Below are 13,467 nucleotides of genomic sequence, written 5' to 3'. Positions count from 1 at the left end.
GTTCAGCAGAAGGCAGAGTGGAGCGTTTCTCCTACTGTGTTTTTCTGTATTCCCTCTTTATTCCCACCAGCACTGTATTTGAGAGATGAAAGGAGGCGGCTAAAGAAGTTTAATGGTGTCTCGGAAGCATTCTTTCTTGTCTCCCACTCGCAGCAGCTTCTGTCAGCTGTAGTTCCTCAGAGAAGGAAGGCATTGAAATGTGGTGGATTTAAATAGCTACCTTTTAATAGTAATAGCCCGAAATGACAGAATTGGCTTACCTGTAGTTTTTATTGTGCATTGTTTTGTTTCTGTCTTAAGAGGCTAGCTCTGACTGAGTGGGAAGGGGTTGGAGCTACACATACCTACAGAGTGATAACTATGTCAGGTACTGTGCTGTGCGCTTTTGCATGTTATTTTTGGTTTTTGGTTTTTGTTTTGGGCTTTTTAAAAAGCTCACACAACAGTTTAGCAAGTTAGATGGCAGTTATCTCAGTTTTGCTCAGAAAAGTGAAATATCACAAAACAAGTGATAGAGGTAGATTTGAACCCAGGTCTCCCTGGCTGAAAGCTCATACCTTTTTTACTACTTTATCATGAGCACTAAAGACATCTTTTGCTTTACTAGCTCAAGTATAGATTTATGTGCTACTCACATATAAATTTTACTTCAGGAATAAAAGACATGAATTAATATTAAAATAGGAACTTTCTTAGCTCAGCATACCCAAGCAGTGTTCTGATAAGTCAGAGGTTGGAGTCAGTTTCTGAAAGTTACAAGGAGACCTAACACTGGTTTCCACCTTCTACTAGCCCTCACGCTATTGAGATGCCTGTGATTTTGATTTTTATTTCTTACTTGGTTCTCCTATCCCTCTGAACTGTTCTTTGTGGCATTCACTACGCCATTAACAATTTATGTGTTCGTTGATATAGACAGTGAGCTGTGTGAGAGCAGGCTGTGTGTATCTTGTTCAGCACCATAGGTGCTGAATAATAGAAGTGGTCCTTGTTATCCAAATCTGCTTGGTCCCTGAGTTCAGATAGTGAGTTGGGATAACCAGGGATACCCTTATGCATCGGATGACTGTAAAAGAAGAAAAGGTGGGAGTTCAAGAGTATGAGGGGAAAGGGAAGGAGTAGGAGGAAAGAGAAAAGAAAAGGGTACAATTGACAAGAAGGATGAGGATAAGGAGATTGCTGTAGGTTTTCTTACTACGTGACTTGAGTTTCATGTGCTTTGAAATGTATGGTAAAGGCTTATTTGTGGGCAATTAGTAAATAAGGCACAAGACCTCGTGCCATAAGGAGGTGACTGCTCTATTCAACTTGAGTTGGGTGGAATAGGACCCGATTTTAGCAGTTTGTACTGACACTTACAGAACATTCATTATGGCGGTTTTTTTCATGCTGTGGTCTACTTAACCCAATACTTAAAATGAGAAAAGAGACTGGTTCCAAAGTATGAGGAAGCCTGCTGGAAGAAATAGCTTGCCTTTCTCAAGATTCCAGCTCCTTTTTTACTGTTGAGTAAAATATCAATGAGCTGATTGATATGAATAAAGGGTAAAGCTGAGTAAATATCAAGATGTGAGTCAGGGGTAAAGTGTTAAGACCTTACACGGTTTAGACCCCCTTCTCCCCTCCCCCCTTCTCTCCTGACCTCACTTCTTATCACTCTTTTGCTTAAGTACTGCTTCTTGCTATTTATGGCACATGCCAACGGTGTTCCCACTTCAGGGCTTTTTATATTAAAAAAACACACCAACAAAAACAGTAGCCCTAGCCGGTTTGGCTCAGTGGATAGAGCATCAGCCTGCGGACTGAAGAGTCCCAGGTTCGATTCTGGTCAAGGGCACATGCCCAGGCTGCAGGCTCGATCCCCAGTAGCGGGTGTGCAGGAGGCAGCCGATCAATGATTCTCTCTCATCATTGATATTCCTCTCTCTCTCTCTCCCTCTTCCTTCCTCTCTGAAATCAATAAAAATATATGTATATATATATTTTTAAATAGATTGTTGCTTTTTAAAAAGAAAGGAAGGAAAAGGGGAGGGAAGGAAGAGAGGGGGAGTGGGAGAGGGAGAGTACTCTGCCTAGTACTTTTCCACAGATATCGACTAACTTTTGCCCTTTAAACTTTCAAGTCTTCTCATGTGTTATCTACTCTTAGGCTTTCCCTGATTTCTCTGTGAAAAATAAGACACCCCCCCAACCCCCCTCCCTTTGCTTTATTTCTTTGCATCACACCATCTGGCATACTGTATGTCCTGTAATTTCCATGAGCACAGGGACTAGATTTTGTTTATTGTTGTATATCTCCAGAGCCCAGAACAGTACCCAGTACCCAGAACTTAGTGGAATGAATGATTTCTTTCCCTTTTAGTGTATTTCTACATGGGACATTTTTGTAGTTGAAAAAAAAATCCCCTCTATTTGTTAACCGGTCCAATTCTAGAAATTAAATGAGAAAAGAACTTTATTTCTTAATGTCATTTTGGTGGGAGGGGGCATTGTTTCTTTTTGGTCAGGGAAACATCCTATTGAAAAATTTCAAATGAAGATGGACATTTAATTGAAATGGAACAAGCAAAAGGAACAAATAAAGTACTTATTAGATAACCTTAATATGGGAAAATAATTTTATAAAAACTATGTTTTCTTCCAGGGAACATACTTTTATATTTTGTCCTTAAAATCAGCCTACATCATTCATATTTTCTGTTTTGGCTGATACTTTCCTATTTCTCTGCTTTTTATCACACTGTCTTCTTCTGCCACTTTTCACTTAAAATTAAGTCCTATTGCTTGATCAAGGTTCCAGGTTAAAAAGACATTTCTAATCGTCTCATCCTTGTTTCTTTGTTTGCTGGACTACTATATATTCTTTGAGTCTTCATTGATGGTTATATTGCTCTGGCCACACTCTTCTGTGTACTGTACTTCCCATCTCCATCAGCTGTCTTGTGAAAGGTGATATCTTAGTGTAGTCTCACTACTTGGGCCCCACGAGGTATTTGGGAACGGTGGGAGACAGTTTAAAAAGCCTTCATATGCTGTCGCGCAATGGATAGCGCATTGGACTTCTAAAAAGCCTTCATATGTAGTTCCATTGGTACACTGATATCTTTACTTTTTAAAAAAATATATATTTTTGATTTCAGAGAGGGAGGGAAAGGGAGAGAGAGATAGAAACATCAATGATAAGAATCATTGATTGGCTGCCTCCTGCATACCCCCTACTGGGGATCGAGCCTGAAACCCGGGCATGTGTCCTGACCAGGGATCAAACTGTGACCTCCTGGTTTATAGGTTGATGCTCAGCCACTGAGCGACACTGGCCGGACATCTTTACTTTACTTTTATAAAGGACATGGTCAAACTCTAGAACCTGGAAAATGCTACTTCAGATATTTTAGGTTTAGCCTAAATAATTTAATTAAAGGAAAGAGAGTTTTTTAAATTGAAGAATTAGAAAAATAACACTTTGTTTACTTTTATGTAGATGGGTCCTGCCAGTTTAAAAATACTGATATTTATAATTTGAGCATTCACAGTAGGTGACCTATTATAATATGAAGAAATATTTGTTTCATACTTTTCAAAAACTGGATGTTAAAAGTAGTCTGGACCAAAATGTGTAACAATCTTACATTACAAAAATATGTGTTAGGGTTAGGTAAACATATAACTATGGAGTTAGGAATAATATTGTCATATAAATGTCTGTAATGTACAGAAGTGACATAATCTAAAATATAAATAGCAGGTACTTGGATGGAGGGGTTGCTTGAGAAGAAAGGGGACTTAAAATTTTATAATGCTGATCTTTATTGTTGTTTTCAAGATAAAAATTTGAAGTCAAACCTTTAGAAGGAAGGTAGGGGAGGGTGGAGGTAAGGGGGAGAGATCAACCAATGGATACAGACACCAGAGGGGTGAGGGCATGAGTGGGGAGGTAGGGGGGCAATGAGGGGATAAGGACACATATGTAATACCTTAATCAATGTCATTTTTATCATTTCTGTTATTTTGTTTTTATTATTTATAGTTCATTTAGTAGAAAATTATCTTGATTTATGCTTAAAATGGTATAAATTTTTTTTTAAAGACATGAATTATGTTTGTTTTTTTTTGTAGCCATTTCTGAAACTACAGGTCAGCTATAGAAATCATTTTTCTGCTTTTATTCCTGTGAAGTCACTTAAAATGGATTTCTTTGATCCAGCTCTGTTTAAGAGAACACTTTAGAAAAATGTTAGTATCCCATAAGCATGTGTTCTAATGTTTTCCTTTATTTGTTTTAAAATTCTAGGAATTGAAGCCATATTTTATGAAGGAAGTTGGCACTCACTTTGATGATTTTGTGACCAATCTCATTGAAAAGTCAGTCTCATTAGACAGTGGTGGGTGTGCGCTCACATCCTTTTCTGTTCTTGGAGCGAACAACCATAGAGCTAAGTAAGTATGAGTATGAGATTCTTTTAATGCAGACACCTGCTCTAGTGTAGCTCAGCGGTTACAATGTGGACTGTGGCAAAAATGCCCGGATGCACACCTGGCACCACTTTTCGTTCGCTGTGTGTTGCCCTGGGCGTATTATTTAACCACTGGAAGGGTGGGTTCTTTCATCTTAAGTGGCTTATAACAAATGTGCATCCTTCATTTAAGACTATACTGACGCCGAAACCGGTTTGGCTCAGCGGATAGAGCGTCGGCCTGCGGACTGAAGGGTCCCGGTGTCGATTCCGGTCAAGGGCATGTGCCTGGGTTGCGGGCACATCCCCGGTGGGAGGTGTGCAGGAGGCAGCTGATCGATGATACTCTCTCATCGATGTTTCTGACTCGCTATCTCTCTCCCTTCCTCTCTGTAAAAAATCAATAAAATATATTAAAAAAAAAAGACTATACTGACACTGACATTTGAGTGCTTTCCATTTAAACCAAACACTGGCCCTGTGGGTAAGTAGTGTAAGTATCTGCTTAGTACAGATTAGGAAACCACAGAGCGAGCAGTTAATTGTCTGGGATTCCGCAGCGGGGATTTGAACCCAGAGTCCATGCTCTTTGCCCCATCGTTACACTGCCTCTGTCTTGTATTCTCTGCGATGCTTGTTATAAAGTACAGTGCATTGGTATCTATTTTTCTGATCGGTCGGTCGGTCATCCAGAGCATGGAGGGAAGGCTCTCAGAGGCCAGTGTGCGCTAATTCGCCATTCTGTGCTTTCCTTGGTTTTTCCTCTGTGGTCTCTGTGAGTCCCTCCTTTTCTGAAGGACAGGTTGAACCAGGAATGGTCCACGGAAGTGCCGGCGGTCCTGCAGAAAGCCCCAGAGCAGGTGATCATGCTAGATGTTAACAGATTTTAATAACTGGGGCAGCCTTTAAGATGAGGAGGCTGTTGGGGATTTTCGGGTTACTTTGACATTACCGAGGACATCGTAGATAACAGTGCATCTTCGAGAAGAGACCAGTAACAATAGTGAACTGGAGTAAGGATGGCTGGGGGCCTGCCTGTGATCTTAGGGATGTTTAGGAGAAGGAAGAGTGGTTGTCTGTGTGGTGTCAGGAACTAGTGCTGCCTTAGTGAGGTGTGCCTAACTCCTCTTCCTCCCTAACCAGATAGGCATGTATTTGCCTCATAGCAGTGCTCAGAAGCAGTATATGAGACAACATGCATAAACTCTGACTCACAGGACCTGTGTCCTAGTGAGATGGCAGTTAATTAATTTTTCTTGCTGTAGTTGGTAATCTTCCTCTTATTATTAGGCTTAAATTTCTTAAAATATTTGAAGTACTTACATTTTGTTTTACTTTTTGCTCTTTCCCAGAGATCTGAGAGCACCTCCAGAACATGGAAAGATTTTTGTTATAAGGCGATCTCTCTTAGAGTAAGTATTTTAAGTGCTTTTGTTAATTATAAGTTTAAATTAAAAAAATACACACAACTATTCTGATTGTTGGAATCACTGCTTAGTCTATGAATGTTTAAAGAGTTTGTCCTATATTCATATAAATCGTTTGTTTTGATACTGCTCTTGGTACATTTGCTGTGTCTTGCTCTTTCTTTCTGATCCCCTGGCTCTGCATCTAGTTTCAAAGGAGGAGCTAGAAATCAGAATGGTTATCTGTCTTTGATAAATTCCTTCAATTTGTGCTGCAGAGAACTGGTTACCCAAAGAGCTAGGATAGAGTTTTCTATTTAGAGAAACTACTTCAAGAGAGTTTTGGTGTTGCTGCCTTTTTGATATATAATTTTTTAATCTCTTCTTTGGCTATCCAGATTAAACACATGATAGATTTTTCAGATTTACTTATTTTAAAACCCTGATTGTGTGGATCTTATGAAAAACACACACACACACACATCAGGCAAGGTAAATTAATGGTGACATCATTTGTGAACTGAAAAGTAAAAGTGCGCTTTGAGTATGTAATTAATATTTCTTTTGTCACGTTCTCGGAGACCATTCATTCATTCATTCATTCACTCATTCATTAGAATACTTCTGTAATTTAACCTGTACTAGTTTAGGTCGCCTGAAATAGTTGGGCTGGTGAACCTTAGGTATGGTTGTGCTTTTCTTTTAAAAATGCATCATATGCTTATCAAAATAAATTTTCTATGTACCAAATTGATCTGTATTATTTAATTTTGATTAGAAGGCCAAAGTTTTCTAAATATCTAATGTAGAGTACCACTTCAGTGTTATGTTGTTTGAAGAGATTTATCTTTTAAAATCTCTATCTGGGGCAAATGCAGACTTTCCATGTAAAAGAGAAATTAAAGAAATATTTTGAACATTATAACTAAGATTTTAGTGATAGTATTCTATATATGAAAAATAAACAAAATTAAAATACACATTTTTAAATTAAGGAAACAAAATACATATTTTATGGCTCAGATGGGTTTTATTAGAATTGAAACTCCTTAACCCAGACATTTAATAGTATTTTAGATGCCTCAAAAAGTTGGGAGATTAGCATACATCTTTCCATAAACAAAGCTAAAACACTTGTTTTAATCAAATATAAAAAGTCCTTAGTTAGAAAAAGTCATCTAGAAAGTAATTGGTGTGTTTTAAAAGAAAAGTAACCCGAGTAGAGAGTGGAATGTAAGACTAGGATGTTCTGAAAAAGTTTTTAGCCTTTGAAATAGCTTCTGTGTTCCCTGTTTTCAGTGAATGGCCTTTTGCCTACATTAGAAGACAGTCACCTCTGTAGGTTTTTAAGAATGCACACCATTTGTTCTAAATGTTTGATATCCATGCTATTTCCTAGGAAGCACTATTATCTTATCAGAAAGACCCTTGTCCTAAGCTCTTCCAATAATTTTTACTTTGGGTCATGCCACTTACTGTCTCTACTTCAGGTTTAATATTCTGTGATTACTGTTTGAGATCTTTTTGGGGGTGGACTAAGTATTTCTGGACTGCTTTAAAGTCTTCAATATATGACATTTTAAAATCAGATACAGTTTATTCATTTTATTTGTTTGAACTACATTTACAGTGAGCTGTTCGAGGTGGACCACATCAGAACAATATATCACATGTTTATTGCCCTCCTCATTCTCTTTATCCTCAGCACACTTGTGGTAGATTACATTGACGAAGGAAGGTAAGACAAGAAAAAGGATGGTTGGCTAATTGGCTCATAGGATGTTGGGAGTTTTCATTGTATGTAAATTTTGGTAGAGGGTGATTTGGTTAAATTTGCTTCAGAAAATTCCAAAGTAGCTGATTCGAGGTTGAGATTTCTCTCTTAAAAAGTACAATACAACTAAGAAGAAGATTAGAAATTTCATTACTTTTATTTTTCTAAATGATCTATTTAAATAGACTATAATTGGTAGTTTCTAGGCAATTTTCCTAAATGGGAGAATTTTGTATATATGATTATCAATTTTTCTGTTATGGTATGCATTTCAGGTCAGTACTAAAAATAAGTAGCTTATTGGAATTTCACATTTGAAAAATGTATTTTTAATATGAAAATCAAATTGTAACTTTAAAAATGACAGTGCAGTAATCATACATTAAATTATAGGCTTTATTAGAAAATTAAATTTTGAGATGATATATTAATAGATTTTTTGTTTATTTTTATTTTTTAAAATTCTTTATTGTTTAAAGTATTACATATAGTATCACATATGTCTCCTTTCCCCCCCACTGACTTCTTCCCCGGCCTCTCCCACCCTCCCTAGATTGTTTTATTTATATTTATTTCCTTCTGAAAAATCATCTTTTGTACATAACAGTGATTGCTATTTGAATTCTTTAAATATGGACTTTGTGATAGAATATTTTAGAGTTTAAAATGTGTTAATTAAGAATCTAACTTTTGAGAAGTTCCAAGTCTTATTATTTTAAGTTATATTAGGTATTTTATGTTTAAAGACTGTATTATCTTAGGGCTTTTAGAAACTTTGTTATTGAAATATATTGTGAAGCAGTCTTAGAAGCAGTTCTATAGCACAACTTCAATGACTTCAGTGTGTTAATGTTGCTGTGTTTCCTAAAGCTGAGAGTTTGGGGCCTGAAAGTTTTGAATTCTGTGAATCAAGGCATATTTTTTAAAATGTGCTTTTGTGTCTTTTCTCTGTGCTTTTTCTCCCCAGGCTGGTGCTTGAGTTCAATCTCTTATATTATGCTTTTGGCCAGCTTCCTGTTGTTATATGTACATGGTGCGCCATGTTCTTGAGTACACTTTCAGTTCCCTACTTCCTCTTCCAACATTGGGCCAGAGGCTACAGCAAGAGTTCTCACCCAGTGATCCATTCTTTCTTCCATGGCTTGCTTCTCATGGTCTTCCAGATCGGAATTCTAGGCTGTGGACCGACATATGCTGTATTAGCATATACACTGCCCCCAGCTTCCCGGAGCATTGTTATCTTTGAACAGGTAAGGTTTTGACTGTTGCTCAGTGCAGTGCTGCACTCAGTTAAAATAATGATTGGAACAATAATAATAATGTTATTATTATTATAACAATATAATACTGATAGTCTGTTATTTTTGGATAAATTTTTATAACTGGCTCTTTATGCTCTTGTCTAAAATTAAAGTGTTAAACTAGATCATCTCATCTCATAAAACTTGTTTTAACTTCAGTGTTCTCTGATGCTTAATAATTGAAATAAATCATATTGAACTGTTCCGGATCAGTGCAGATTTTGTTCTTGAATACTTTTTGTAGTAGTCATCTATACCATAAAATGTTTTTGTAATTAAAATCCCCACTTTTGAAATGTCAGATTCATTATTTTGTCATATAGCTCTTTCCATCTAAAGAACGGATTTATTTTGTCCATAAAACCTTCCGATTTTCTTATATTGGGTGCCCATAATGCTCTGTTGACTAATGGAAAGGACCATGTCGGGAGCCTTTCTTTGATAGACTTTTGTAATATGGTGCTTTTAGTTGCAAAAGAATATGTCTTTCTTTAGAGGTTGTTTTTAATTTGCTTTATTCCATAAAAGTGAATTTGAGTTGGTATATGCAAAATTAAAACATTCTGTATGTGAAAAAATTTATCTTTTCCTTCCACCTTTTTTAGATTCGTATGATAATGAAGGTCCATTCATTTGTCAGAGAGAATGTGCCTCGGGTATTGACTTCAGCTAAGGAGAAATCAAGTATGTAATTCTATTACATCAAAGGACTATTCAGAGGGTATTTCTTCCTTTGGTGTTTAGGGGGATGGCACATTACATTCTGCAGCCATTATGTTTGATTTTCATTATGTAGCCTCCACATTGATTTGGAAGACTATCTCACTATTTCCTGATTGTTTCTGTTTTGTCTTGGTACCTGCAATTTAAAACCATTGATCATTAGATTCTTGTAACTTTATGTAATTTTTATCGAATGTTAAACTCTTCACACCCACGTGTGCTTATTACTCTTTGAGTTGCTGCTTAAAACTCTAGAAGTCATCTCAGTCACAAGAATAACTTAGTGTAGGGGGATTGGTCTGTTGATATTAGAATAAGAAGTCATCATTTTGGGAGATCAGGAAGAAACAACATAAGCTAAGGAGAAGTCATTTTATTCTTCTCTATCCTATGCCTCCTTACTTTCCCTTTGTAGTTCTGCTGAGAGCTCCTGACCTAGCCGAGTTTTCCTTTTTCAGGAACTGTCCCAGTACCCACAGTCAGCCAGTACTTGTATTTCTTGTTCGCGCCAACCCTCATTTACCGGGACAACTACCCCAGGTAATGGCACTATGCAGTACAAGTGTGCTGAGCACCTGAAGTGTGGCAGGAGTGAGGTACAACAGGCGGGCAAGGGTCAGCTCCCATAGGGCTACAGAGAATGTAGAATGAGTTTTCATTTTCTCTCTGGCCCAGAGAGCCCCAAAGGTGATTCTAGCAGTCTTATTTGATCATAGTAATTCTTGACAGAATGTACTTTATTTAGAAAATGTATTTTTTTGCTTCCTTTTTAGGACTCCCACTATAAGGTGGGGTTATGTGACTATGCAATTTGCACAGGTAAGTTTTTTTTCACTGCCTAAGGTTTGTTGATTGGTGGGAGATGGGGATTTTAATCTATTTAAAGTGTTTGTAAATTTATGTCTATTGGGAGCTGTAGAACTCTTTCTGAAGTTTTGAAATTATTCTCAATACAGTGAATGGTGTTTGTTTTGCCAACATCAAAAGTAATTTTCTTCAATAAAATAATTTGTTTTATTGTAATTAATAAAGTAATTCCATTTGGTTACTTCAGTCAGCACCTACATTAATTTTCCCCTCCCCTCCTGTTTTTATATTTTTTGGATATATATGTGGGCCTGGCACTCCTCACTACTTCCTCCTCCTGAACCCCCCTATCAGAATCAAATCCCAGAAAATCCCATTTTAAATTCTTGTTTCAATCAAATACCCATTTATGAAACGAATTATTTTGTTATGGGTTCATGTAGCAGGAAAATCAGGTTCCAAGAGCCTGATTTTTTACAAATGCCCTTTGGTAAAGGGTTGGGGAAAAATATGTTAGAAACTAGGTCTGAGTAATTTCTGAAGGGTACAATTTGCAATCTTATGCATTAGTGTTAAATGGAATATATATGTAAACATTAGAGGTTACATATGTATCTTCTTTTGAAGGAAAATCACCATCTTTACTTATCAAGCCATCATTCTTATGACTTATCTTTGTTGTGTTCCAGGTGTTTGGCTGCTTATTTTATATGTACTACGCCTTTGAAAGGCTCTGTGTCCCCTTGTTTCGGAATATCAAGCAGGAGCCCTTCAGTGCTCGTGTTCTGGTCCTATGTATATTTAACTCCATCTTGCCAGGTAACATGGGTACTGGTTAATTTGGCCACTTATAAAGTTGCAAGGAAAATAGAAAGCTATTGCACCTTTGATTTACCTGCTTTTCACTTATAAATTCATCTACATATCTATACCTTTTTTTAAAAATTTCTTTATTGATTAAGGTATTACATATATGTCCTTATCCCTCCATTCCCCCCCTCCACCCCAATCATGCCCTTATTCCCCTGTTGTCTGTGTCCATTGGTTAGGCTTTCTATACCTATCTTGACCTCTTCCCATCTGTCTCATAAATGAATTTTTCCATCGGTCTTCTGGCTTTTACTCAAGTTTTGCTTTCTCTGCCTGGATAATTCATATTTATGCTTTATTTCCCCATAATCTTGCTCCTAATCCAAGCAGGGCACTGAAATAGACTTTATTAAAATCACTAGTTATTTCCTGATTCTAAATCCAGTGGATGCTGTAGTCCTTACTCTGATCTCCATGAAGCACTGGCTGCTGTTGACCACATTTGAAATCTCCCTACCACTCTTTCTTATTCTCCTGTCTTTCTAGCCATACGTCAGACTCCTAACTTGCTTCATTCCACTTATCTTTTTCTGGAGAGATATGAGTACCTACTATATTCAGATGCTGACAATATAGCAGTGAACAGACATACTCTTCACTCCCTGGAAGAGTCATTATATATACAGGTTTTTTTACTTCTTTCTTTTCTCTACACATTAAATGTTGGTAACATTTTCCATGATCACCTTGTCTCTACCTTCTCTCTCTCCCAGATTTCTGATAACCCTCCCTGATTGCTCTTCAAGGGTTACTCCAGTAAACTCCCATCTGTTCCTCTAATAGGATATGTGTTATGTTACATACTTGTGTGTCTTGTTCACTGGGCTACAAGTTCCTTGAGATCAAAGATCGTATCTTATAGCCACTCAGCCAGTCACAGTCTCTCCCATATTGTTTAATCCATAGCAGATGCTCTATAAATATTTTTGAATAAATGAGTGGAAGGGGTGAGCATGTATTTACATTACAGTAACAATATATACTACATAAGGAGAATGAGCGAAGTGCTGATGAGCTTTGTGTCATGCTGGAGATGACATTTACCATTGGGTGTTGGAAATAAATGGGCGTTTGCCTGGCAGAGAAGTGGTGGACAGGTGCTTTAGGTGGTGGGATGGGTGCACAGGCATAGACTTACTTTAGAGTGGCCGAAGTCCAGGTAGGGATGATGTGTGGGACACTGGGAGTGGAGTCGGAGATAAGTTAACCTTATCACTATTGACATTCAAGGCTGGATAATTATTTGTTTTGGGTGGCTGTCTTATGTGTTGTAGGATATTTAGCACCATTCTGGCCTCTAACAACTAGATACCAGTAGCACACACCCCCCCCAAGTCCTTGAGTTGTGACAACCAAAAATGTCTTCATAATTGTCACATGTTCCTGGCGGGTGGTGTTTGGGGGGACTTCTCCCCCAGTTTCAAACAACTGGTTTGTGGGAATGCACGAGGACCAGATTTTAAAGGGCTTTGGGTGTCGAGGCTTTTCTATTATAAACAGGCTGGAATGAGTAAGCTGGAATAACCATTTTTATTTTACAAAATAATTCTAGCTAAGCAGGTGCTGACAAAATTAACTGCTTGGTATATGGGCTATTTGAAAACACTCGCTATTGTTTTATTTTCAGGTGTGCTGGGGCTGTTACTCACTTTTTTTGCCTTTTTGCACTGTTGGCTCAATGCCTTTGCCGAGATGTTACGCTTTGGGGACAGGATGTTTTATAAGGTGATGTATACGCGGACTCATTTCTCTTTTCACAATTTATTATGTCCTCATTGCTAGCTTTTTAACATGAACATTGTCAGATAATGTTTTCCCACAAGTTTTGAAGTCCGAAATTCTGGTATCGGTGTAATTAGTAAAGCTTTATCTTCTACCTCTGATATCCTCCCTTTCCCATAACATATGGCTTCTGCTGGATCCTGTGGTGGTGATTACAGAAGGAAAGCATGTGTCTAGAGGGTGGTATGAGACTTCGCTGACTGTTCATTCATTTGAAATTGGTTGTCTGGTGCTGTAGGAGTAATTTCAGTAAATTATTCCATTTAAAGTTGCTGAAGGAAGGAAATGACTTTTTCCTCTTTTATTTATGAAAGGCATTAATTCTGCTTAAAATAGTATTCTCTACTTTG

General features: G+C 37.4%; 1 protein-coding gene across 2 annotated transcripts in view; it reads left to right on the top strand.

The window, feature by feature from the left end:
* The window catches only part of SOAT1 (sterol O-acyltransferase 1), a 41,795-nt gene that overhangs the window by 25,908 nt on the left and 2,420 nt on the right, over positions 1-13,467 (top strand). For both annotated transcript variants that reach the window (XM_015570116.1, XM_006754505.2), the window contains 9 exons: positions 4,292-4,437; positions 5,807-5,866; positions 7,491-7,598; positions 8,602-8,884; positions 9,541-9,619; positions 10,117-10,198; positions 10,432-10,477; positions 11,155-11,284; positions 12,963-13,060. In XM_015570116.1, the coding sequence (XP_015425602.1) occupies positions 4,292-4,437; positions 5,807-5,866; positions 7,491-7,598; positions 8,602-8,884; positions 9,541-9,619; positions 10,117-10,198; positions 10,432-10,477; positions 11,155-11,284; positions 12,963-13,060 (1,032 nt within the window). The remainder of the gene's footprint in view (positions 1-4,291; positions 4,438-5,806; positions 5,867-7,490; positions 7,599-8,601; positions 8,885-9,540; positions 9,620-10,116; positions 10,199-10,431; positions 10,478-11,154; positions 11,285-12,962; positions 13,061-13,467) is intronic.

The sequence above is a fragment of the Myotis davidii genome, unplaced genomic scaffold (genome assembly GCF_000327345.1).
Source record: "Myotis davidii unplaced genomic scaffold, ASM32734v1 scaffold591, whole genome shotgun sequence".
Taxonomy (NCBI): Eukaryota; Metazoa; Chordata; class Mammalia; order Chiroptera; family Vespertilionidae; genus Myotis; species Myotis davidii.
This window is presented reverse-complemented; position numbering and strand designations above follow the sequence as displayed.